Source organism: Aythya ferina (genome assembly GCF_964211825.1).
Source record: "Aythya ferina genome assembly, chromosome: 9".
Taxonomy (NCBI): Eukaryota; Metazoa; Chordata; class Aves; order Anseriformes; family Anatidae; genus Aythya; species Aythya ferina.
The window spans coordinates 21,060,176-21,087,698 of record NC_140305.1 but is presented as its reverse complement, the minus strand read 5'-3'; the positions used below and the strand labels follow the sequence as shown (position 1 = coordinate 21,087,698).

Sequence of the window (27,523 nt, the reverse complement as noted above, 5' to 3'; positions counted from 1 at the left end):
AGTCTAAAAAATGGCAAGAGTTTAAATAGTACCAAAGTTAAAATAGGCTTTGGGGTCAGAGAAAAACACGTGGCAGCCTGAGCTTTCACAGATGAAAACAGATGTCTTCAGAAGGTAATCTCAAACTAGAGAAGGACGTTACAAGAAAAGCCTGAGAGCCCCGGTATAAAGCAATTTTCTGTTCTAAGGCATAGGCGGTTCATAACAGTCCCAGGTGCTTCGGTTTAGATCATTTAGTCTATTTTGCTAGCAAATATCACTGTGTGCTGATAAGCTAAATTTCAGCAAACCTTGGTACAGTCAACAGGGAGCAAGGTTTGTTCTGCTCTTTAACTTTATCACAGCACATTCTTTCTTGCCTTTTTTTTTTTTTTTTTTTTAACTTTTGACTGAAGTACCGCAAATTCCTCTGATCACAATCTGAACAAACAGTCTCACAGCAAACACACCCTGCAGTCCCAGCACCTGAACCACTCTACCCGTGTCCCACTCCCCAGGTACTTGGGGGGAGTCGTGATGACCCATCTGTCACAGCACGGGACCAGATCCCCTGCACCTCTTCGGTATCTACATCAATTCCTTGATGGACTGCACTTCAGAGTGCAGCACCGCAGGGTAAACCTGGCACTGGGAAAGCTGGGAACCAGTTTTCCAGGCTGCAGCATCCGAGCCAGTTATCATTCACCCCCATGTGCTGTAATTGGCCTTAGAAACCTGCACGTCTTAATTCCTGGGCCCCAGCCCAGCGCTTGGTGGAAGTCTGCTGTGTGCCAAGGTCACTGCAGCCCTCAGTGATCCAGCTCAGAGGAAAAAGGAGGAAAGGCTCCCTTTTCTGTGGTTAAAATTGCATCTCTGACACTCTCAAGTCATTCATTTGAAGGGAAGAGGGCAATTAAACTGCCCTCCCATGGGCACTGCAGCCACATCTCCCCACCCCACTGCTGGACCCACCATTCTGGGAGAGCCTCCTTCTCCTCCTCCTCCTCCCCCTCCTCCTCCTCCTCCTCCATTTCCTTTTTTTCCTCTACCAGCATCTCAGAGAGCCTGTGATTGTCACTGGATCCCTCCTAGCCTCTGTGGACACATCTCACCTCAGAGACTTCAAAGGAAGAACAGAGCTGGAGCGTGGCCATGCTGCACCTCGGTGACAGTAATGTTAGGAGAATGGCAGTAATTTGAATGCTAATTAAAGAAGATAGTTATGGACTTTAACAGGAGATGGACCGGGCTCTTACACACCTACTAAATAATGAGAAAGTAGCGAGGATGCTGTCAGTGCTGGGGAAATAATCACAGGACTGATGTGCTGGGAAAATGCAGCTTCATATTGGTAAAGCCGATGTCCTGGAGAGCAGCGAGGACCTCGCTGGAGGAGATGGAACTTGATGTTCTGCCCCAGCAGACTAGCTCCTTCCTTTCTGTATAATTTACTCCTGTTATAATAGCACTTGGAAGCCCCAATAAACAACAAATACGGGTTGTTAGGAGGCCTCTTACCACTGTGTTACACAGGTGACTGGCACTTTTAAGATGCTGATATAAAAAATGACATTCTCCCGCAGCTCACAGCACCCAAAGCTCTTTAGCCCAGAGCCTGCAGGTGTCTTTTAGTGTGAGCGAGTGCCAGCCTTCCTCTGGCAGCACTGCCCCAGCACCCAGCAAAAGCAAAGACAGCTTTCATGAAGTGAAAGCAGAGGGCCCCATCCCCTCCCATCAGTCTGGGGACCGGGACATGGCACGGCAGGGACAGGGCGGAGGGGACACAAAAGAAGATCACAGCCCAGGGGAACTTGAACTCAAAGCAGGGCAAGGGACTACTGTTAGATGCAGGAAGAAAATAAAATGGGGTGAGAGAAAACAGTGTGAATATGTATTTGAATATGTATTCGAAAATGTATTCATTTATTCAGAGAAACCATGCACACAGACAGAGACATGGCTCTGGGACAGCTCAACCCAAGCAGCAGCCAGCCCCACAGGCTCGGCAAGGCTCCCACCTGATGAGAGGAGCGAGGTGATGAGAGGTGGAAGAGTGGTGTTTCTCCCTGCGAAACTAGCCAGATGATTTTGTCACCTGGGGAGGAAGCTGCTGACGAGGATGCCATGTGCGGAGCAGCCACCTCTGCTCTGCAGCTCGCGGGTCCTGGCATGGCTTCACCTCGGCCCCACTGCTCTGGGTGGGTTCAGCCCCAGGAAAATGCAGGGGGGTTGCAATGCGTGTTTCTGATGGTGGGGGAAGTTTGTTCAGGGCTTTCACAGCATGTGAGCTGTGATTTCAAGGAACTGTAGAGGGATTGTTATGTTACAGTGATATTTGGAACTAAGTATTAGGTTTACAAACATACTTCCCCAAAATTTAATGCCATAGGATTTTTCTTGACTCTCATTTTTACTTCTCACATTTCATATTTGATCTGTTGCTCCCTTTCTTAATAGCAGAGCAGAAGGAGTGAAGGGAAGGGGATGTGCTAAGTCCACTCTCTCTAGGTCCTCAAAATGTAGTAAGAGCTCAGAAATCCCTACAATGGGCCATCAGCTCTCAGCTGCCAACCCACGTCCTTTGCCAAGCATTACCACCCCAACAAAAACTTCTCCATCTGTATTGCCGTGGAGCACATTGATTCATTGCAATGTTTCCTGGGAACATTTGTATCTGTGCACATGACTCCATGAACATTGACCAGATAGCATGGAAAACCTCCAAGCCACCTCCTTGGCTGAATGAGATTTTCAGCCCAATCACCAAGACTTCCTTCAATTTTCATTGCTCATGCTGACATTTTAATGATACTGGCTTTGGCTTATTAACAGAGCATAGTGAAACCAGCTTGTCTTTCCCCTCTTTTTTTTTTTTTTTCCTCTCTTCCATCAAGGAGCATTTATTACTGCCTGTGGAAGATGCACACCCCTCTGTCACGAGAGGGGCGCTGAAGCAGGGCGAGACGGCTGCTGCCGCTGTGTCTCCAGTGGAGCTGGGCAAGGGCAGCAACCAGAGTGTAATCATTCAATAAAGAGAGAAAATGAGGGCCCAAAGAAAAAGGCTTAGATTAAATAATTCTTCGATGTCCCTTATGTCTTCATCTATTTCTCAAAAGGCATTAAGTACAAAGCAGAAAGTGGTATTACTTTTTGTGTTAATAGCAGAGATGAATCATCTAATGCCATTCAACAGTTGGAACTAATATCAAGGTTCAGGTTTCACAGCTGGCTGCAAAAAAAAAAGCAGGAAAAAAATCACACATCACAATTTGTTCACTTTTTGGGAAAGATCCATGGCCAGGCCCAAGGTCTGTGACTTCCTCTGGTCTCTAACGAGTAGTTTGAAAGGGAAGCTCTCCCTCTGAAGCCTTCAGACTTAATTCTTGATCTCCTGACTGCTAAACAACCAGCTGATAGAGCCTTTTCAGGATATGTAAAGAGGGTAGTGTGGGCATGCTGCTGTGTAGCCAACTTCCAAAAAAAAAAAAAGATAAAACCCTTTGAAAGGTGATGATAAGGCTCTTCTCAGCACTTAGGGCACCTCATCTGGACAGCAGCAACCTTGCAGCACGGCTGGGAAAGTGGCAGGCTGAGGCTGCATGCACCAGAATAGCACAAGCCTTCCCACAGCCTGCTGGGTCTGGAGATGTGGTCCCCACACACCTCTTTGAGCTCTGGAGGAAGCCCAAGGTGAAAAGTGGCTCTGGGGTGAGGCATGAATGAGCCACTGATAACATCAAATCTCCTTTACAAAAATCTGAGATTTCGGAGATGTTCACGCAGGAGTGTAGGTGGATCAAAGACTGACGTGGCCACTCCTCACAAATCAGTCTTCTCTCATGTCCCCAGAGGCTGCCTGGCCCTGACCTCCAGCCCTTGCACCAGCGATGTGTGAAAAACCATGGGCAGCAGCTCCTGACTGGTGGCACCAGTTTGTCCCAGTATATTAGACTGTAAAGTACAGCCAAGCAGGTCTTGCATGTGAGGTTTGGTTGTTCCTGCTGCACAGGTGGAAACCCAGGATCAAACTGCTACAGACACCTGGGCTTGATGCACTGAAATCAGTCGGTGGTTTTCAGAAAAAGCCTGGATGCAATCCTGCCAGTCGAGGACATAATGACTAATCGCGAGAGGGGAGACAGAGGGAACAGCATGCATTAGGGGTATGAGTGGTACAGTCTCTAGGGCAAGAAGAATTAATTGTTTGCATCCTAATTCTTCACAAGGTGTGGAAGTCAATGGGAAGGAAGGATGCCTATGCCTCGCAGAATGAAGGTGCGTAAAGCCAGGGTCACCTTTCACAGCAAAAGCTCATAGAAACTAGATGACAGCCCATCCGTGCTGAATTTCTCCACATCAGAGGTTTGACTTGAAGCAGAATAATTCCAGCATCTGTAATTAGCACTTCCATTAAATTCTCGCTGCTCTCATATTAATTTCAGGAGTTTGGAACTGTCAGAAATGTTATTAGGGATGCTATCCTTGTCAGGAGCTGCAAATAAAAGTTGAGTTCCTGATTAAAAGTTTAGGGCAGCCCTCATTATTTTCTGCATCAGAAGAGTTGTCTTTTTGGGTTAGCCTGTTAGTCAGTAGTTTCATTACAGAGGGTCTCTAATTGTTTCTGCCTCAAAGCTATTTAAAAAGAAAGACAGCTTGCTTTTCACATGTTCCTCACCGAAGCCAAATACAAAAAAATTCCCATTTGTTTTCAGAGCCAGAAAGGCACAGGGACACTGGGAAGGCACTGGAAGGAGTCATTGCTGAATTTTCCAAATTACCTACCGTCTGGACTAACGACGGCAGGGGGAGGTGGAAGTCTCACACAGATATTTACCCTTCCTCGACATCAGTGGCTACATCACCATCCCTCTTGGTTGTCACCTTGCTTTGCTGGCAGCACCTTGTAGGCTCCCTCTTCCCACCCACGGGGAATGGAGATTAACTGTCCCTCCCACTAAGAACCTTATACACATTTCCATGTGAACCAATATAACTGTTCTGGCTTTAAAAATATAACCAGGTTCCTAATTCCGGATCTAGACACACCTCAGCACAGCCCCAGCCATGGGGGACCAGACGAGGTGGGGATGTTAGTTCTGAACAAGGAATGGACATAGTGCAGCAAACCAAACGTAGGGTATTTCTTCTGTAGAAACCCAACACCTTGCACTATGAGGCTATATTGTCTTGATGAAGTCAGTAGGCATTGGAAAATGGTTATAGACTTAGAAAGGGATGCAGGCTGGTGCTGCTGCTGCCAGAACGCGGTTGCTCTGTGGGTTTGTGGGTGCTTGCCAAAGCAGCTGAAGGGTTTTCAGCTAAGTATTTAACAGAAAATAAAGGTTCAGATGGACCTCATCTAATGAGGTCCTCACATCATTTTCACTGGAAATGAAAGCTTTGAAAATTAAAAAGTCACAAATGCCTTATTTTGGATTACAAGAATGATTTCACACAAGAAGGATGTTTTGTTTAGGAATTCATGCTTTTGTTTTTAAATACAAATTGAAAACAACTTTCAATAAAAATATACATAGCTTTGAATAATATTTTACTAAATCTGATTTTTTCCATATTTTTCCATATGTGCAGTGTGGCAATTCACAGCATTTTTTTTTTTTCCAGTTTGAGCAGTAAACAAATAAATCATCTACAAAGCCAGCAAGTTGCTGAATCCTTTTTATTCTGTTTCTTTTTAGTCCGATGATGAACATCTCTGAAGACTGAGTTCTGTATTCCCTTGGTTACTTTTTAATTACATTGCAATAAAATTGCAAGGAATCTAATTTTGCCAGACGAAGCCCGGGGACTCAGCGGAAGGTGATGGGGTCTAGCTATTTTATACACTAATTACACTAGCTTGGGCCCCTGGAATGCCGTGCTATTTTTATTCATTCATGAAAAAAAAAAAAAAAAAAAAGGCAAAAAAAAAAAAGCCCTTTCGCCTAGATCTGAGTGACTGCTATTTCATTCTCAAAAACAGTCAATGCTCTCTTCATTTCTCAAAAAGCAGCTGCCCTCTTCTGTTTCTAGCAGATATTGCTTCCAGTCAAAACCCTAATGGGCGTGCTGCTGAAATCAAAATAAAATACCATCACCTCGCTTGCCAAAACAACAAACCAGTATCAATAAAGCGCTGGCACCTTTCTAAAAACCTCTGAAAATGGGGCAATATTAAATAAGAACTTGAAATATGAGTTTAAGGAGGTAATTGTCTGGAGTTTTTAAAACTACGTCTGCAGTGCCATCAGAAGGTGTGATCACAGCATGTGAAGGCCTGCCTGGGCTGAGCCTCAGACGGCTCAGGCAGGAGTACGTCTGCCAGGACAGACTGACAGCGATGTGTGGACATGGGGACGGACATCTTGCACACACAGCACCAGGGACAACTGCATTGTGACAGCTCCAGGCACCCCGGAGAACCACCACGAGGGACAGCCACCTCCATGGCCACCCCTCCAGCTGCGGCCTAGACCCCTGCGTCCTCAGCCTGGCTGGAGAGCAATGGGACTTCTGCAGCCAGAAGGCTCAAACACATAAAAAGTAGTTTTCTAAAGGGCTACAAGACTCAATAATTTTACTCCAATCACCTTGATTTTGGTCACCAAGTAGGAAACCTTGGCCTGTGGGTCTGAGGCTGGTTACTCATCGCAGCCCACAGGAAAAGTGCTGGGCCAGCAGGCAGGTGGGAAACAGAGCCTGGGGAGGTGATACGAGTTGTTCTGGAATTGTGAATTACTGTGACCTGTTTCCTCAAATCTGGTCACAGTTCTGTGCTATTTTTGACTTTCCAGTTACTATAGCCATTCCTCTAGGGAGCAAGGATTAAGTGCTGGTTTGAGCACTTCAGGAAGGCGACTTGTGATCTCTCAGCGTGGCTGCTCCTTCACCTCCTCCTCCTCCTGAAATGTGTCAGGAAAACGTCTGAGCTGCCCAGTGAAAACCTTTAGAAGGAGGATCAAGTGCATGATTGCATTTCAATGAATACGCAGCACAGCCAGATTTCTCTCTCACATATTACACCTTGTCCATTATTTATAATCTTATGAAATATCAATGAATCCAGTCACCTCACATCTCTTTTCCCAGAAGAACAGGCAAGATTCCCTCGAAACGGAGAAATGTCACGGCTTCCCCAAGGTCACAATAACAACAAAGTGGTGATTAGAATTGGTTAAAACCGAGCAAACAGCCGCTCCCAGTCCTCTGCTCCACCCAATCGGTGACTGACTCTCACAGTGTTTATTAACAGCACGGATGGAGCAATGAGGATCGATGCTGTGGGAAGGAGGTCTGATGGCCGTGTTGTGTTAGCAATTTCAATTCACAGACAAGTCACAACTTTTTTCAATAGCAAAATCCATTATACGTACAGATTTGGTATGCATTTTCCATCTCTGTTACAGAAAGCACATAGTGAACTAATAAAAATCTGCCTTTACAAAACTTTTGATGAGAGAAGAGAAGCTGGGCTAGGAATGGAGATGGAGATGAAGGGTTGTACTTGCAAATATGACTTTTAGCTTGGTGCTTAAACATGTTCTGAGGGTTTTTGAGGGCTGGGGCTCAGCTACATAGCTAAGCACCAGCCAGGACCGACAACAGCCTGCGGAAATATTGCCAGACCTTATCAACAGCTGAGCTTGAAGGTGGAGCCAGTGGGTGTAACTAATGGTCTTCACTGAAGGTGGCCGTACAGAAGAATAAAATCCTTTCTGAAATGACAGTTATCCCCAAACCAAAGAGCAGGATGATGCCACAGCATTGACCAGAGGCACACACAAGTCTGCAATGTTTGCCTGCAGTCTCAGAAATAGATTTTCATTCTTTGAGGATGTAAAAGGAAAGCTATTTGGAAAAAGCCTCAAAGCACACAGACGAAACAGATGAAGAACTAACACAAGTTTAGCCCTTCAGAGGTTTAATTTCAGTAAGGTGACAGTTTGCTTTGGTCAGACAGCAGCTCCATGAAAGCAGAACACTGCAGCCATGAGTTTTCTGGAGTGCTGTAGGTGGCACCAGCTATACTAGGTTAAAAGCAGCACTTCCAACAAAGATAAGTCATTTCTAATAAACAGAAATTGGAAAAGCCTCCAGCATCAAAACAATATTAAAGCTTGAATCCTTCTGGGAAAGACATGTGGTATTTGTCTGGCAAAATTGCTGCCAGCCATCCAACACTATAATTGTAGAACATTAAGTTTTATCCCAAATGCCAAACATAAGCGATGCTCCTGTGTGATGTGATACAGCTTCATTTCCTTCTGGAAGAAATCTAGATCATCTTCAGGAGGGTCAGATGAGCACAGGGTGACCCCAGCCAGTCTCCAGGAAGACATTCAGATATTTATAATTTGACTGTGGCACTGCAGCACTGAGATGATGGGTTTCTATATGGAACATACCTGAGACTGGCAAGCAGCGTTACACCCTTGCAGATGCAGGGGAGCGTAGTCTAATTTTCATGTAGGCAGCTCAGGCAACCCCAGGATCGTGCAGGGAATTGTCCTGGATAGCTCTAGCCAGGTTCAAAGGCTACAACTGCACCCACTGCTTTTGTGCAACCACATGCTAACAACTCTCCTTGGAGGGTTAAATTTTGTAAAATAACTCACTTCAGTTTTTAAGCCTTGTTTTCAAAGGACTTGCAGTCAGATTTATAAAAATGCTACAGTAATTTAAAATATCCGCTGAGATTTATGAATCACCCAAGCAGATCAAGGAGCCAAATGCCTTTAAACCATTGTCCATGACCTCTGCCACCACTCCTGTGTCTAAGGGCTGGAATGATCACCATAGAGAGCTTCAGATTTTCTGGCTGTTTCTGTTCCTTTTTCTTCCACTGAATATTACTTATTCCTCTGGGATGTGTACCTTATATTCTCTTTTATGTATTACATCCTATGATCCAGGCTCAAGATATATCTTTGGGTCCTAATATTTTGGTGACACGTACTCTGATTTGGAACACCTGTGCTGCACTCAACATGGGAATATTCTGTTGTATGCCAATGACAATAAATATAGGCTGGCATTTTGTAACTTCAAAGCTTTCATGAACCATTTCAGAGAGCTTGGCTGCTCACCCGTTTACCATGCAGTTTGTTAAATGGGCAGCCTGACAGTCACGGGAGTACAGCTTCACTTTCTCGGAACAGCTTAGGATACCATTTCTTAAATCAAGACAATGCCTTTGAAGCTAGTGAGAGGAGAAAGCAATGCTGGCTTTCTTACCGTAATCAGAAATGCAAGTTAAAAGTGTGCATGCACGCTACTTGTCAAGACTGTTGCCATATAATTAGCATATATCTGTACCCAAATTAAGAACAACTCCCTTGGAAGCTTATTATTTTCTAATATATACCCAGCACGTATATCCATATAGCTGCATTCTGATCCATCCCTGAATTTCTTAGCAGCTGTGAGAAGCTGTGTGAAGATCCACGTTAATCTAGATTAACATTGTGTCTTCTGAAACCTGTCTCATGTAGCAGATGCTAAGCAATGCACGGAAGGACTCTGGGCTGATATAACTGTCTCTACACTGGGACACCTGTAGAGAGGAGAGATGCCACTCCAAGCACCCACATCCAGCCTGAACTTCCATGCCTCTCTTCTTACTGTGTCTACCTGCAACCTCCAGTGCTTCCTCCAAAGCCTCAGGTATGTGGCTGTACCTTACCTTCCAACAGTTGTTGTCATGTCTTCTGTGCAAGCACTTGCTGACCTTGGGCTACCACATAGCCCACCCTGAGGATTTGGGCTCAGCCCAGCCCTGCTGCATTTTGCCCTGGGGGCAGACAGCAAAGAGGAAGGCTCAGTCTGTTCAGCCATGCATAACCATCCCCGAGCCCACTGCAGCCTCCTTGTTGTACCGCACTGCAGTGTGTCAGCCTCAAGGGAAGGCTCAAACTAATGGTTAGCCATATATCTTGAATTTCATCAGACATTATTTCAAGAGTATCATCGCAAATATGGCAGCTGAACATCCAGCATGTGTCTTCGGACTGTGGAATTGGCAAAAGACAGACTGGTGCTACTCACTGCTGCCTCCCATTTCTACCTCCTTGGTTCTGTGTGCTGCTGCATTCATCCTGGGGCCACCCCAACCTTGAAACAGCCGTCTTGTTTTTATTTACATTCTCTTGTTGCCACTTTTCTTTGTACTTTTTGATAACATTCATTAGAAGTTATTTGTTTTTTGCTTAATAAGAATCTGTGCTTTGCACAAGTAATCAAACTTTAAATCAAAGTCTTTAAGCAAACATTATAAAAGCTGTCCTATTAATTACATTTCTGTGATTGCGTGACAACATAAACCAAAGACAGACTAGTTAAAAAAAAAAAAAAAAAAAAAAAAAAAACCTCAAAGACACAGTCAGAGAGGTCACCAGAGAAGACATGAGAAGCACCCAACTCTCATGCCTGGGCACCTTGGTGCCAGCTACCAGACAGACCAGCAAGAGGTACAGCAGCCCACGATCCCACCTGCCGTACACAACTGCAATATCCTGGAAGTGAATTGTATTGTTCCTGTCTAAATCTGGACCTCCTAATCCAAATATACTCTGAGTATCGCTGACTATTATATCAGCAGCAGGTGCTCACCAGCTTTTACAAACAGAAGGCACTTGTCTGAGCCTACCCTGTACTCAGTAGTTTGGCTGGTTCCCAAATCATCCCAACACGCTTGTGCTGAGTTACTGCAGACAGCAAGGGATGTAGCTGCAATAGGTAGCTACTGGAAAGCGATCTCTAATGGATAGCAGGTAATAAATAAAGAAGGAAGAGGCCTGAGAGGGTCTGTTTCACTTGTGCACACATACATATGCATGCACGTACGTGGCAGGTCAAAGCAGAGAAGGGAGAATCCCACTGCTGCTGAGACTCAGCCAGCCCTGCCTTGCACTGCAGCTTCCAGGCTTTGCCCAATTACTCCCCATCTACACAGGTTCACATAGAGCAAAAAGGAGCCATTGTCAGAAACGACCTCTGAGCTCCCAAACTCTCTAGTTAGCTGCTATCAAAGAGTTTTGTCATCATGTTATTGTTTTTGCAAGTCCCTTAAGCCTGAAATATTCTTTACAGCCTCCTCAAAATATCAGGTGTTAGCCCATATGTCTTCATCTCTCCTGGTAATGGGAATTCTGCCATTTGACTTGCACAGGTGTTTCATACCTACAGTTCATCTGTACCCAGGGTAATAGCCAGACTAACGCAGTGTTTTTCATGCTATTGGTCTCATTGCGTTTAGCAAAGTACATGGTCTGCTTTCTTCAGGTAAATGCTGCATTCATGCCTAAAATTCCACAGACACATTAAATGCAGCATATGTAGCTTATTGTGCATCTCCTTACAACCCCACACTTTGTTCTTTCATTCACAGCATCTCCTTGTTAAAAAAAAAAAAAAAAAAGGGGGCCTTGGTACTGAAAAACAAGGCTTAGATTAATACTTTTTAACATCTTTATATGTACGACAAACACCTGCCAAAGGCAGTCTCTAGTCTCAGCTAATATACTGTGGATAATCTTCCTATCTCTCTTTAGGCTCGTGTAATTCCACCGACTTTAAATAGATCTGCTCTTGTTTCGTACAGGTAGAGAGGTGAAACAAGCCCAGTGGAATAAGGCCAATTGAAAGAGTGTCATTTAGTGAGGGATTAGACCAACTGAATTCTAGGTGTTATCTGTTACAACAGCTCTTTACCATTCCAAAAGACAAGCAGCATTCGATCCAAATGCCTTAGGAGAACTAGCAGTAGGAACAGAAAGAATTTATGTAAGGTGGACATAAATAAACACAGAAGAGCATCCAGAACCTGCTCTTCGCAAACATGCCCACCCTACAATCCTAGAAGCTGTCAGATTTTTTTTCACCACTCTGTTAAGATTTAATGGCAGAAGCAGTATGGCGAGTTCTCTCTGCCAAGCTTCATTATTTTTAAACCATATGCTAACGTCCATTTTCTAATGCACTGTAAAGCCATGATTAAATATATATATATATATATCAAACAGTTCTTAATCAAACTGTTTTAAAAATCCAGTCATTTTCATCAGCCTGCAAACAGGGAGGCTGAATGGAGAAGTGGCAGGGTCAGTACCCCAGCATTTAAAGGCCTCAGGTTCGATCCTCCTTTTCAGCCACAGACTTTCTGGATGGATCACTTATTTTATCCAAAGTTCCCTTCCTCAGCTGTAAAATGTTGCAAGACAACTAAAACAGATTCCTTAGATACGAGGGTAACTGGAGAAGCAGAAGGAGGGTTATTTATGGTTTTAAATTATACGATCAGTCTTAGGTTTTCATTTTTTTATTATTTTATTTGCTGCATAATTTAACAAATGCCAGTGATTCTGAATTAGCTTGCCCAGGTGTCTCTGCACGTCACTTGGCTTGACTATACCAAATCGCCATGGAATTTCTACAGGATGTAATTACCATATGTAAGCATTAAAAAATATCTTGTGATTTAAGGCAGCACTTTAACACCCCATAATGGGGATATGTAAAGGCTTGTTATTCTCTGATTCCTAAAATGACTGAAAGCAACAGAGTCCACTTGAACATAAAACAATGAAGGACCAGGGTCAGATTTAACATAAAGCTCTACTTCTAAGTTTTTTATGATCCTATTTACTATAAATGAGAACACATAAAAGCTCCTGCATTTGACTGTTATCACAGAAGTAGCCTAAGTGCTCGCAGGCAGCTCCCAGCCCACAGAATACTTAATCAAGATAATTTCACCATGGTGCCACTACTGGCTGCAGTGGCCCAGTCCCATGAATAACAAAGGACACAGGAGTGCAGGTACTTGTCCCTGTTCAGACGGTGGCATCTACACTCAGAGCTGTGCTGCAGCAGCCATCTATACCCTGAGGCACTGTCCTTGAGGCCAACAGCTCACTCTACCCACTGCATGGCTGCAGCTCTGAGGAAAAACAAGGTTCTTCTCACATCTGAGAACAACCTAGCAGCCCCCAGATCTTCTCTGCTTTAAGGCTCCAGTTCAGGATGTCTTTCCTGTTTAGAAAGTCATTTGAGCTGCATAGGCACATGCTTTTCTAGAGCCCTCAAGTAATGAAAGTGGGGAAGAGCAATCTGGCAAAAAAAATGTGCAAATATAAGTATCAGGCTCAGCTTGTCCCCACATTTTAACAGTTAAGAGTTGCAAGTCCATGGTTCAGCCTGGGGCTGTTCCAGAGCTTGTGATGTCTACTCTAGGGGAAAGCACAGCATGAAAAAGATCCTTCCCGTACCTAAGGGTTCCCACCGCAACCCTCCTGAAACCAACACAGCTCAGGGGAAGACCTCAGCCCTCAGCAGGCTTTCAGTAACAGTTGCAGGTACCCTGGCCCCCCTGCAGAGTAACAGCTCCTGCAGAAGGCTGTATTCCTTTATCAGTGTATTAAAACATATTACTCACGTAGTTCCATCTCAATGCTAGGCTGAAATCAATTCAGTCATGCATCGTCCAGCCATATCACAAGCAGCAGCAAAACCAAACACTAAGGCTGTACAATGATAAGAGCAAGATGATTTATTATATATTGAAGAAAAAAAAAAAATCAGTTTCATCAACTATTCCCTCAGGGGGATCAGTACAACATAAACAAAAGAAGGACAAATGTACAAAACCAACCTGACAAGGCAGCTCTAGATGAAACACGTTCAAAGCACTTGCAAATGATGTTGCTGGACAGATGCAGAAGGAAATTAAGTCATTCCTCCCCTGAAAAATACAGACTGAAAACCGATTTATTTTAAAAAATTCAAAATAAAAATCCACAGTCCTGCCTGTATCTGCAGATACTTTAGATAAAAAATTTTAACTGCGATACTTTTTTAAAGGAGAGATTCCCCAAACTACTGTTGGACCACATTTATTTGCAAGTGGATTTTATCTTCACTTCCAACTTCATGCAAATAGTAAAGAAACTGGCCCAGCTCAAAACAGGAGCTTAGCCACTAACTTCAAAGAAACCTGGTCCGTTCTTTTTCTTTGTCTGTTACAAACCCTGACATTTGGTTTTCCATAATTGGCAACAGATGTCCTGCTCATCCAGAGCACCCTTGTATGCATGGTTGTAAAATTAAAAAAAAAAAAAAAAAAAGCACATGAGAAAACATCAGCAGTATGAAATTCCTGAAGGGTTTCATGGCTTGCTCCTAGTCGGCTAAAGTCAATGTACTTCAAACTATTTTAGATGGAGCAGGACCAAATCCTTACAGAACAAGATACACATTCCTCAAAAAAAGCATAACCTTAAGAGTTTTGTAACCCAAACACAGAAGTAAAAGACACAGATTTCAGCAATGTATTTTCCCTGGCCCTAGCCAACATAATATATTTAGCTAGGGTATTTCATTTACTCCATTGGTTACAGCAAGAACATTACTGAAGTAATGTAGCAAAAGGACTTCATGCATTAGTAAGCCAAAATAGGAACCTGTGCCATGGCGATAGCTTTCCCTTCTAATGCCCTATAATGAGCACCTAGAAAAGGAAAAAAGACAAGAAGCCTTATAGAAAAAAATGCGTTTTGTTACACTGATGACCATTGTAAGCAACTCCACAGAAGTTTTCAGGGTTCTTCTTGATGTATACCAAAAAAAGCAAAAAGTCAAAATTAGAGCAACGTTAGGCAAGATTCTACCACGTTTTCCCATTAGTGCAGAATGCGAAATGACAGCTAATGCAGCTAATGCTTAGTACAAACAAAATAGTATCATCTTCGTACTTCTCACAAATACATGGATTCCACAGTTTACTTCCTTGCCATAAAAGAAATGCTTAAATGTAGTACAAACTTCATGTGTCTCTAAAAATATCATCCCAAGTTACCAAAGGAACCACTGGAGGGAAGGAAAAAAAAAAAAAAACAAAAACCACAAACTTCAAATGGACATTTAAGAAAGAGCTGCGTGGAAATTCCAAATTTGTTTGGCATGAAAAGAAACAAAGACAATCTGTAGGTTGCGTTGGTTTTTTTGTTTGTGTTTTTTTTTTTGGGGGGGGGGGCAAGGCTTTTGCATCAAGGGAAAGAAAAAAATACATAACGTGGGAAGAAAAACATTTTCACAAATACAATAAATATCATTTCTGATCCAAAAGCAAAGTGCGATGTAGAGTTTTCTATTTAAACAAAAACAACCTACATAATAATGCCTTAAATATCAACAAGTCAATTAGTGGTCAGCGCAGTAAAATAAATATCAACACATTGATTTATATTTTGTTTCTAGCAGCAAAGGTCATTAACCTACTGGCCAATGTGACAGTTTCACAGAAGTCCTATTTCTTGAGCTTGGTACTTTGACTAACTTGAGAAAAGACTGAGTCTGGAAAACGGTACTACAGCTGTATGTTATTCTCCCCATCCCACCTATGACTAATAGGATTTTGCCAGGACATGTTTTCAATATGCCTTCTGACTGCTGATTTGGAGAACAGCTTTCACAAAAAAAAATAAAATCAGGACCCACCCTGCTTCTCATGCTGAAAAGTATGAGTTTGGATTGGCTCGAACCCTACAGATATTAGTGGGGTGAGGTGTTTTCTCTTTGTAGTCAACAATTTTCTGTGCTGGAGGGAGAGTGGGAAGAACACAAACCATTAAGCAATGCTGGAAAGGGAGAGGCAAGCTTTGGTCACTCGCAGAGAAGGGCCACAACAGAGGGCTGGGGCAAGGCAATTAATCCCCAGCTGCTTTCCTCCTGCCTAGCAAACCCGTCCTGCCGCTGGAATCTCACCGCCTGCTTTACGCCTGCTACACCACCCGCCGCTTTGAAATTCTCAGGATGACGACACTCACTGCTTGTTTTCCTGTGAAAAAACAAACCAGCTAGGTGTCTGTTCAGGGGAGACTCGAGCCATTCCTCAAAACCAGACTCCCTTGCAGGGGAGCAGCCAGCAAGCACAGCCACCCGCATCCCACGCACTGCCTCCCAAATGTGGGAAAATACCACGCTTTCATTTACAGCAAGAGGGACGTTTAACCACAACGCAGGGACCACGCTGGTCAAACACACTTGTGGTACGGCTCACCCAGCTCCTTCTGTCCCTTCGCAGTGGTGTCAGACTAGGAAAAAGACAGAACACAAAGAGAAAACCAGCCCTTTGACTGCAAAGGATGAGGGGTAAAGGCTGACAGGAGACTTCTGCAAGGGGAATGGTCTTCAAGGTTGCAAAGAAGGTGAGCCAGGGGCAGGACAGCACAGGAGAAACAGACTTAGAAGCTGTGAAAACTGCCCAGTGAGTACTTTTCAACCTGGACACCTGTTCTCCTTCCTACCTTCTAATGTGCTCCGGTGCACAAAGCCCACAAAACTGGGCTTTGCACAGCAGAGGGGAGGGAATCCCATGCAAAAGGATGTCCATTGCCCTGCCCGTATTCATGAGGCACGAATCAGCCTGGAACAATGCAGAGGGTTGCTTTTTTTTTCTTCTTCTTTTTGCAAGAACTCACCCAGCAATTTAGGATTTCCTGGGATTTAGGAAGGCTGTGTTAAAGTTGCATGGATAGCTCACGCTCAGGTAGGTAGAGAGAACAATACACAGCTTCTGAGGAGCAGCCTTCTCTTTTGAGCAGCCAAGTGAGACAAGCCCTTCTGAAGTGGACTAGAAAGATTACCAAAAACTATCTGGATTTTTTGTTTGTTGAGTCATTTTTCATTTTTTAAGGCAAGCAGAAAATCCTCCTGGAATGCAAGAAGCAGGATCAGAATGGCAAAAACAGGTGGGGGGGGGGGAGAACGGGGAAAAGGGGCAGGGTTACCTTCAACATCATGCACTAGGTACAATTTATCCCTAGTAAAATGCTACTGAAACCAATGGAGCTGCACCTAATTCAATCTGCCTAAAGAGGAGCGAGAGTCAAGGCATGATGCTTCCTCTACTCCCTCCCTGCACCTGCCACTGAAGTCGATGAAGCTATACTGGCGTACAGCTATAGCAGCACAGTGGGAATCAGGTCCAGGAGAGGTTAGCTACATGCTACACTTGCCACTGGAGCCAATGCTATAGAAAAACTGTGAACTGGATTCCAGTCACAGCTTCACAGCTACCTAAATGGAGTAGAAAAATGTCAGCCCTACTTCTGTTCTTTGTCTCCTTTCCACTTCCATTGAGGAACACCAAAACAGACACACCCTTTGTTGACATTTAAAAAGTTAACAAGTTTCATGAATACTTCTGCATGGCCAAAAAGCTTTTACTTAACCAATCATTACCCCTGACATTTACATCCTACCTAACTTTGGATTTTTATGGTCCCTAAAACAGTGAAGTTCACATCAAGGAATGGAATCAAAACCCAGTTTGAGATGGGAAAAGAAAGAGGGGAAAAAGTTTATCCAATATTGGTAGCCCTAGTTCAAAGGAACATTTAACCTCTCCTCTTTAACACCCAGTGGGCTTTGTCGAGGGAATGGCATGGAAGTGGGACACACTGACTTCTGCTTCCCAGGGTCCTGGCAGCCCTGCTCTCCCTAGGAATAGAGCTGTGCACCAAACACTAACACTCGCTCTCTTCTACATCACTATGCAAAGAAATTACAGCCAACAGCTCCTTGCAACCTATCCCTAACCCTACCCTGGCTAACGTGGAATCAGTGCACAGCACATTTCACCTGAGCAGGTTTGCTTTTCAATGCACTGCATTTAGCCACTGAAACCCCCACAGGCTCTCTTCAGGGAGATGAGCTACACCCATGGTGCGTTAAGATACCCAGCCAACAATGCCAAAATCCATTTTCATTGTTAACTGTTTGGTAGAAGAGCATTTCTGGATGTGGCTGATCAGCTGGCATCTACTGTCAGATCTTCAGAATGAAATCTGCATCACAGAGAAATGGGTAAGAGGCAAGACCCTCCAAAGTGGAGAGGTGTGCGTAGCCTTTTTACAGGCATGTGGAAAGAACTTACTGCAGGCTGCAATGAGGGCCACAAGCAGCAATTTGTGGACAAGTACACCCCTAGCTTGGACATTCACAGGCCCCATTCCTACCCCTCTTTCACAAGCTGCCCAGAGATTCACTCTGCTGTAGGGAGACATTCGGGAGCACTGCTCTGCGGCACACAAAGAGGGGAGCGGGCTTTGCACATGGTTCACCTGTGAGGTGGAACCACAGAAGTTCCCAGCACTTCTTGGTCTTTGCATATTCATGCAGAAGGCTGGGGAGACATCAAAGTCCCCCCAGCCACTCAACACAACGAAGAGCCTTAGATAACTAGCAAACAAACATCAAAAACACTTCATGTCCTGCACAGCGTCATCCTGCCAACTATGATAGAAAAAAAATCTAACCATACCATTAAGTTTGCAGGTGTTACACGTATAGCTCGAGAGCATGCTCCTATCAAATGGAGCACAAAGCAGGGCATGTGGCAAACAGCAGGCGAGAGACAAGCTGCTCTATTTGCAAACTACTACCGAGGGCGGCGCGTCATTGTACATAGCCTAGGTTCTCCATTTCATTTCTGTACCGCTGTTCGGACACCTTGCTTTTATGCTGTTTGCTTTCTAAGTGCTGCCTGAACTCCATCTCCTCGCTGGCCCCGGCATTGCACATGGAGCAGTAGAACTGGCCGCTGGGGGTGACACACATGGCCAAATCCCGAGGGATCCTCTGCCGTGAGCGGGGATTGAAGTAGGGACCTGAGGAAACAACACAAATGCTTACATGTATTTACCTATAAAAAGAAAAACTTGACACCCCTCACTGACAACTTCCAAGTCCAACAAATATTTAAAAAGCAGACAAAGATCAGCTTCTTTAACTGATTCGAGTGAATTCATTTTTTCCATGACTTCTCCAATGAGATCCAGATTTACAGGGAGTGCAGCACACAGGGCAGCAGTACTCGCAGGTATTTTCCAAAGTGGGAGAGTGGACCTAGTGCCCCCGTTTTATTAAGAATCAATAGGGTCTTACAATATTAGGAGTCTAACCATTTAAGTAATGAGCCAATTATTTTTTTTAAAACCATCCAATTCCAGAATAGAGCAGTCTTTTGATTAGAATAAGCCGCCTATCTCAGTTTAAAATTATCACAAAATGATTTTTAATAGAATTTTAAGACATACCTTTTTCCAAATGACAGTGGTTAGAATGACAAGATAAAACCATGCTTCACCACGAAGCAGGGTTTCAGCTAATGTGCTCATAACATAAAATGAAAAAGAGAAAGAGATGCTGGGCTGGACACTATAAAACATGCTTTAAATTACAGTAAAGAGGCAAAGTTAGTAGCTAACACCTGAGGATGGGCTCTAGGAACAGATGCTCTTGGAGGGAGGCTAATGTGCTCTCTCCTTTGGGACAGAGGAGCACACCTACGGGTTGATGTGCTACAGGAGGAGTCAAAGCATCTGGCCACTGGCCAAGAAAATAAAGCAGGAAAATCAGCTCTGCTCAGAGTAGCCTTACGGATGGGCAGATGGTAAATTAAGTTACAAACTGAGAAACCAAACTACCAAGCGGGCTGATAAAACAAAGTGACTTTAGCAGCTGGGAAGATAGATACAGACAGGAAGGATCAGAGCTAGAATCAGCTCCTTTCACAACCTGTCTCTGCTAGACCAGAGCTCAGAAACAGAAGACAAACTGCTTAGTATTAGCATTATAATTCCAACTATAGACTAAAACAGATGCAAGCTCCCGATTACCTGTGTTGTTTTGAACTGTATACATATTTCTTCTGTTCTGCATCATCTTATATTCATTCCCTTCTTTCCTTGTCCTCCGTTTGCCTAGTTCCGATGCATCCCTGGAGATTAAACAAATATGAACAGCTGCGATTCAGAGTTTTCCGAGTAAAACGACTGCCAGAGACACTGCCACATGCTTTCAGCCTGAGCGTGAAGTTGAACAATACCTACGAGAACGAATTATTCTGTGCTTCTGCAAGACGCAGCCGTTTGGCATGATTTTTCCCTTGGTAGTGAGCCTGCGCCACAGCCGGAGAACTAAACGAGGCATCACAAAGCTTGCAGTAATCGTTCTCTGTGGCCAAGATCACTCGGCCACCTGGTTTACTGGATCCCATCTAGCAGCAAAGGGAGAGACAGCATGTGAAACACAAGAAGGTTAAATCTCTGAAAGCCTTGAATCCCAGGGACTGAGACCAGTAGCGTGTTTGTCAGAGCGCTGGAGTTAGACCGTATGGATGAGGACATTCTCGGTGCTCCCCAAACTGTTCTTACAAGGACAACTTAGTTTTCTCTGCCTCAGCCTTCCAGGGAATCTGCAAATCCCCTGAGATATACGCAGTTAATAGTGACTTTCCTATAGAGGAAGGCTCACACTCACAGAAATGTAATGGTGCTCCCCTCTCATGTTTCCTGCATACCCCATCTCTGCACAGTTCCCTGACCACGCCAGGAGACGGGCAATAGCTGAGTTGCCAGACCTCTGAACCTTACCCTTCAGGTATACCTGGGCCAGGATTTCCGAGGAAGGACCCAGCTGTTTGATTGGTACCCTGCCCTTCCAGGCAGCCAGGCACGCTGACTGGGGCAGCAACCAGGTCTCCTCAGTGTGTGTGTGTGTGTGTCATCCAGACAAAAGCGCTCTGCAAACAGCGCAGCAGCAGTGATTCACACAGCCCTGTCACTGCAGCACTTGCCAAGTCCAGTTGCTTTTGAAACTGCAAGCTTACAGACACACACACACACACAGTTCTGACTCATAAGTTACAACATGAATCCTCATACGGCCCCAAAGCCGCCTTTTTATTGCCATGGACCATTCTCTCCAGTGCAAGAAGCATCAGACACCCTAGCGGGTGCCTCACCCACATCCCACTACCTAGGACAGGACCCAAAGCCTTCTCGAGACCTTGATTCAGTTCCCTGAGCCGCAGTCATTTTACACAGGACTGAGTCTCCCTCTGGCGGCTCCAACAGCACATGTAGCAACCTGCCACTTACTGCAAATGTTTTTCTCTTTTGTACAGATCACAGAGACAAATGTTTTTGGGGGTGTGAGGCACAGCTTTGATCCCTGCAGCCCAGCTGAGATTCTCTGCACATACATGTGCAAGAGACAGGTTAGCTGCTACACCCCACAGCAACCAGAAGTGATAAACTCTACAAGCAAAAGTAAAAATCATCTCTTTTGCTTCTAATGTGCCTGAGATCGAATGAATCTGGATCACAGAGAGACCCATCCATCCACTCACCCTACACACAGGAATAACCACTGCAAAAGGAGCAACAAAAGAGGAATTAGACAACAGCCCTGGGCAATGGGTGCAGGAGCACCTAACACTTTTTCCATGTTTGCTTCACTCACGCAAGGAGGGATGATTGTGCAGGGTGGATGCCACACCCTCACGTCCAAGTGCTGCTCTGAAAAAGCTGCCTTACACCTGCTTTTAAACAACTTCAGTCAGCAGCACGTCAAACTTCCACAGCCAATATCTGCCTCTTCAGAGGAAAGCAAACAGCTCACAACAAGCCACCTCCACCTTCCTGTGCCATCAAGAGGAAAATTCTTTCCCAACTCTTGCATTAATCCTCCAGGTGTCAGATCTGCTTATCCTTATTGGGAGTTAGGTCAGAAGCAAGCAGCATGATCTCAGTCACCTTCCCATGCCTTACCTGAGCTGGAAGGGAGACAACCTGAGGCGGGGCAGGCTCAACTGCATTACTCATCCTGGCAGGTGCCGGACAGCTATTGGCAGCATAGTAATTTCGGAGTTTCTTACTATGGTTTTTACCCTGGAAAGAGAACTAAAATTAATCACTGTCCCAATAATAGAATCTTACACTGAAAGCAAGCAGAGACAGAGACAGAAAGGAAAAAGTGTCCATGAAGATGGCACCTCAGGTAAAGGAGCTGTCACTTGGAAAACAGCAGCTCTGATTTTAGGATATGCTGGCATCCTTCCCTTTTCTCCAAAATGCTCATCAGCTCGCACTTTAGACCTAATTTTCAACCAATTTTCTGAAAACTGTAAGGTTACAATTAGTTCATCAGTCTGCTTCCATTTCACCTAAAATCAGTATCTTGTATTTTAGACATGAAATGTTAACTGCTTTACATAGCTTTCTTGATAAGCCTGAACACATACACACACATTTCTTGTCATGAGATTTCAAGCATGATTTCAAACATGGGACTGAATTTCTAAAAAAAAAAAAAAACAAAACTCTGCTTCACATTTTATTTTCTCTTGAAAAAATATATGTTGTAGCTCTTTCTGGTGTTTTGAAAACTTGAGAGAGGTATATGGGAGTATGTATATGTATTTTGGATATATAGTAAGGCATGTGTATAAACACAAGTTGCACCTTTTTAAATATAATTTTTGTCCCCTCATGACAGAAATACTGCAGAAATCAGATGTAAAATTGTAACACTAATTCAACCTACCCGTTCAATGTCTGGACAGCACTTTTTCAGGGCCAACAAAAAGCCTGATGTCTGGGCCTGCTGTCCTGAGCATACAGACAAACACTCTCTTGTATTTGCTGGTAAAGAAAGTTACTGTCTCCACATCTCACACAAATACACTAGGCAGACAGATTACTAGTAGAAGGGAGCGATGTAAGACCACAATATATTCAATGCCAGCAAAGAAACATATACAAACGGTCCCTAACCTATTTCAGATGAATCAATCAGAAGAGGTAGCTTCAGATTAGTTAACTCAAACGAAGCTGCTAGTGTGCAGCCACCTCAATACAGTGCTTAAAACCCACTGGAGCAGCTGAATTATTCCTCAATCTTTAGCCCACGCTGAACTCCGTGCTACAGCAGCGCTACCGGCAGCGCACACACTCACACAGGCACGGCTACACGCGAGCTGTGCCCCCGCTGCTCTGCTTACCTGGTAATGAGCCTGGGCTTGTTGTGCTGAATTCAGCGTGACATTGCAAAGCTTACAGCACAGAGGCTTACATAGTTCCTCCAGCATAGGGTCCTGCTCCACCGCCTTTGCAAGCTCTTCGTCTTGTGCGTGGTGAAGGGAAGGCCCCAGTCCGAGAGGTTTGGGTGGGGACAGCGGTGAGGTGGCTCTGGGCCTTGTAGCCACTGACATAGGAAGAGATGGAGGCTTCTCAGGATGAGGAAGAAGTCCTGCTTGCTGTAAAAGAATCATTGGCCAGGAAGACTGTGGGCATGCTACGTCTGAAGGATGAGGAGTCCTCTTCAGACCTAGACCAGAGAAACACAACTGCTGAAGCACATCATACTAACAGGAACAGTGACAACCCAGGGGACGCCTACTGTAACTTCCCTGCCTCTCCTTTATGCCTTTTCACAATGCCAAGCAGCCATAAAGGCAACTTGTATCACTCACGGGAGCAGCAACATCCCACATAACCAGGGCAAGATTAAAAAATGACGAATACAAGAAGTGGACTGAAGCCTGAAATATAGCTGTTAGTACCCCGTGGCACCTTTCTGGAGGTGTGAAGATTCCTAAGAGCTCACAGTACCTGCCCCAGAGCCAAACCCTGCCCCAGCATGCCCACCCCACTGCTCTATGACTGCTAGGAGATGCGACCTCCAACACGTTCAGCACATAGAGCTGAGGTAACAGAAGGATACAACTGCTAGCAGAGGGATACAACCATCAGCCACGTCCTTTTCTGACAGCCTAAGGAGAAGCTTACACTCTAAGGCCTAAACAAATATTAAAATTTATTACCACTACTTGATAACTTAAAAAGAAAATACAAGTATTTCAAAGATTTATTTTATACAGACAGATATAGAATATACCTACACACAGAATACATCCCCCAAATACTCACACAGACCTTCCTGAGCAAAAATATTCTAAAGTTAATTTTTCTCATGTAAGTCAACCAAAAGCAGAGGAGTACTAAGTGACTCGAGAACACCTTGCTGTACCCAGCCATCCCCCAATGGTTCTCTTCCCAGCTCTTCCGTGGTCTTGTTGAATGACCTTGAGCTATTTCTCTGCATTTCCTTTACTAACTACAACCTATGCAACATTTAAAGCTGTATTTTCTTCTGCAAGAATGGAGAGCTTATCCCATATTAACCTTTATTCAATTATTTCTCAGTTAATTCAAGTTCTTAGAACTAGCCCTACATTTCCAACAAGGGGTTCTCAGAGGCTAATTTAATTAAAGTTTATAAATCACATCTAAAGCCCGGGATGAACATTCCCAGAATAATGTGGAGCAGTGATACTATAAATCAAGGCACAGCTACTTCTGTTAATGTCTTATTAGCTTCTTATCGTAACAAATCCCGTTCACTGTTACACTGGGGTAGCAAAAAGCATTATCTTGGGTCTCTGCAGATCACTTCCAGCTAAGATTGCATTGGTAGCAACCATGTTTACGCTGTGGGCTTTGTTTAAGCGAATAGTTAGCCACATCTATATTTTAAAATTAAGAGGCTTCTGTAAAATTACAGGAAAGATAGATGATATGCCACCTAGGAACTTTGATCCTGAGTCACTTTTGAGAAAATAATTTGACTTCAAGGGCATTTAGGAACCTGGAGAAGCAGATAGCATTTATCTAGGATAACTTCTGGGATTTTCAATCTGCTAAAATTAGCAGGAGATAAATACCTTGCTACATGCAAGCTCTGGAAAATCCTAGTTGATGACTGCATTTTTAAATACTCTATCACCTTTGAAAGTCTGGCTCCAGAGAGGTCTATATACTATTAGGGAAAAAAATAATCAGTAGAACTAAAACACTCAAGTGACAAAAGCATTTCTGAAATCTTTACCTCTAAAACCAGATTTTTAAATAACACAAGATTGGAGAAAGTTCCATTACTATTAGCAACTAAAGGTAAGAAAAAGTAAAAACATGAACCAAAAGGTGACCATAAAAACAAAATCAAAAACAAGTTTACGACAACTAATTGAAACATGATAAAACAAAATCCATCATGAAGAAGAAAGAGGAAACACAGGAACAGCCTGGTGTAAATCACTCATCAGCAGCATAAATTCTGTACTGTCACCTAACTTCTCTCTGACTTTCAGCATAGGTTTTCCTGGCTAAACAGAATTATGGAAAAAGATGTTGCTGTCTTTAGTTTCCTCAACTAGTACTCTGTCCAATCAATTTCACTGGGGCTATTGATGGAATTAGTTCATATTGTAGATGGTTAAATGGATCATACCACAGGTCTATCAAGGCATCTTACATCAGCTATGCAAGCAGCCAAGCAATACCATCAGAGTCCTGCTTCAATACCATAGTGGGCCTCTTCCTTAAAAAGAGAGTAAATTATAGCTAAATACTTCAGAGAAGAATATAAAGTGATCTACACTAAATGGCAATTGGAATCCATCTGCTTAATTATGCATGAGTGCCTGCTGCATCCTCCATACGTATCTGGCATGGATGACATTTGTCAGGCACAAGATAGGACACTGCTATAGCATATGCATCCACAGGGGAAAAGATGGAACGCAATACTCTTTAAAAAAATCTTTATTTATAAGGCCATTTATTGTTTCTCAAAGTAAACAGTAGTCTGAAGATAAAATTAAGCCTGCATGAGCAATTTTAGAATTAGAACTTCTTGACTTTGCATATGCAACTCTGATGTTCTTCTCACGGCGATCTTCCATCATTGAAACTGCTCAGATTACGTTCACTTCTTTTGTCTGGATATTATTTAAAGGGGGAAAAAAAAAAGGGCATTTAAATTCTACTTATTTATATGTCCCTTTAACACATCACCGCTGGTCACTACGGATACCTGTGCAGAAGTTAACAGGAACACTTTGACTCCTCCTTTCCATTCGCATGAAAAGCTGCAAAATTTTTACCCTTACAGAAGAGCAAACGATCAATGAACCTCCCCCGTGAAAGAGTTGTGCACATAACACTGCAGCCCCAGGGAGGGTAAGGACCTGCAGCTCTGCAGGCTGAGCTCGGGAGGCATTCTGCCTCACCACAGCATCTCTTCCATCACAGCCATGCCTCCTTGTGCACATTGCATGGCCGAGGACATAATTCCACCCTGTGCCAGTTGTACTCAGGTGGGTGTAAAGGACAGGTACGCCCCTCTCCTGCTCCTTCAGGTTGGGGCAGCCCAAGGACAGCACTGAAAGAGGAGACTCAGCCTCCTTGCCCTGAGTGCCACAGGGTGGTAGCACCTAGATCCTGCTGGTGGCACAGCTAACAGGGAGTGTGTCCCCAGCTGTCACCAACACGGGTCTGGGGAAGGAACTGATTTGGTCTGGATCTGAAATCTGGCAGGCACACACACTGTATGACCTTCCTTATCCATAGATGTAACTCACAAGACATCCACATGCAGAGCAGTGTTTCACTGGAATTAGTTTTAGAAAACTAGTTAGAAATTAAGAAAAACTGTAAGGTTGTTTTCTTCCAAGACAGGAAACGCTATCTCATAACACTGCTGCCACTTGATCTCTTTGCCAGAAAGTTTACCTTTGGCCACCTGCAGAATTTACCCTGAAAGATACAGTCATTTTACAGATTTGTGGAATATCCTGAGCTGGAAGGGACCCACAAGGGTCATGGACTCCAGCTCCTGGCTGCACGCAGGGCCACCCGAACATCACAGCCTGTGTCTGTGAATGCTCCTTGAACTCCAGCGGGCTCAGTGCCATGACCAGTGCCCGGGGGAGCCTTATAGTGCTGCAGGGATTGCATACAGTGCATTAAAGCCAATGCACACCACACACAGCTCTATGCTCATGCACAGGGCCTGCTGACCCTCTGCTGATGCTGATATGTACCGGGGCCCTAGGGCACTGCCATGCCCTAGCCCAGCAGGGTCTCCGAAGCCATGGTGCCGATGCTGGCATCCTAGCAGGCACCCCTGCAAAGCTGCACGCCTTGCAGTCTCGATGGCAGATCCTAAGCCAAAATTAAAAAAAAAAAAAAAAAAGCCTGCTATCCACCACCCTGACACAACCGCGAGCTGGGCACTACCGCACGGACACAGCGCCAGCAAACACCCCATAAAAATAAAACCAGCACAAAACGAAGGCAGCGAGCCCCAGAAACACCCGAACCGCCCCCAAACCCTGCGCTGAGCCCCCCCCCCACAACCCCCCCGTGCGGATCCGGGGCCCGGCGCGTCCCTCCCGGCCCCGCTCCCCCGGCACCTACCGCAGCCGGGCCCCGGCGCCCCAGATCCGCCCGCTCCGCACCGCCCCGCTCCGCGCCGCCCGCAGCCGCTGCCGCTCGCCCGAGGCCGCCGGGGCGCCGGGCACGGCCGGGCCCAGCTGCAGGAAGTGACCGCAGGCAGCCGGGGCGGGGACTGCGCATGGGCTGCGGCAGCGGCACCGCTCGGCACGGCTGGGCATGGGTTAGCACGGCTTGGTTCAGCACGGTTTGGTTTAGTTTAGCACGGCTTGGCTTAGCTCGCCCCCTCCCTATGCAGCCCTTCCTTGCCCTCCTCCCGGGGCTGGCATGGGCAGGAGCCGGCCGTGCAGCCCCCAGCCCCTCATGCTTAAGGTGTTGAAAAGTTGCCCCCGAGGTGTAGCAGCTGGGGCAGATCCCGGTCTGGAGGCCCCCACGGTGTTATCTCCGCTTCTTGTGGTCGCTGCGTC

The 27,523-nt window shown here is 44.8% G+C and overlaps 1 protein-coding gene across 1 annotated transcript; it reads right to left on the bottom strand.

Moving 5' to 3' along the window:
• Window positions 1-13,507: 13,507 nt before the first annotated feature.
• Window positions 13,508-27,184, bottom strand: ZMAT3 (zinc finger matrin-type 3). Its single transcript, XM_084528808.1, has 6 exons — window positions 27,081-27,184; window positions 22,823-23,148; window positions 21,591-21,710; window positions 19,869-20,035; window positions 19,656-19,756; window positions 13,508-18,644 (listed from the first exon to the last, which is right to left on the bottom strand). Exons 2-6 carry the CDS (start codon window positions 23,090-23,092, stop codon window positions 18,433-18,435), a joined length of 870 nt encoding a protein of 289 aa, XP_084384934.1. The 5' UTR covers window positions 23,093-23,148; window positions 27,081-27,184; the 3' UTR covers window positions 13,508-18,432.
• Between the last annotated feature and the right edge of the window lie 339 nt (window positions 27,185-27,523).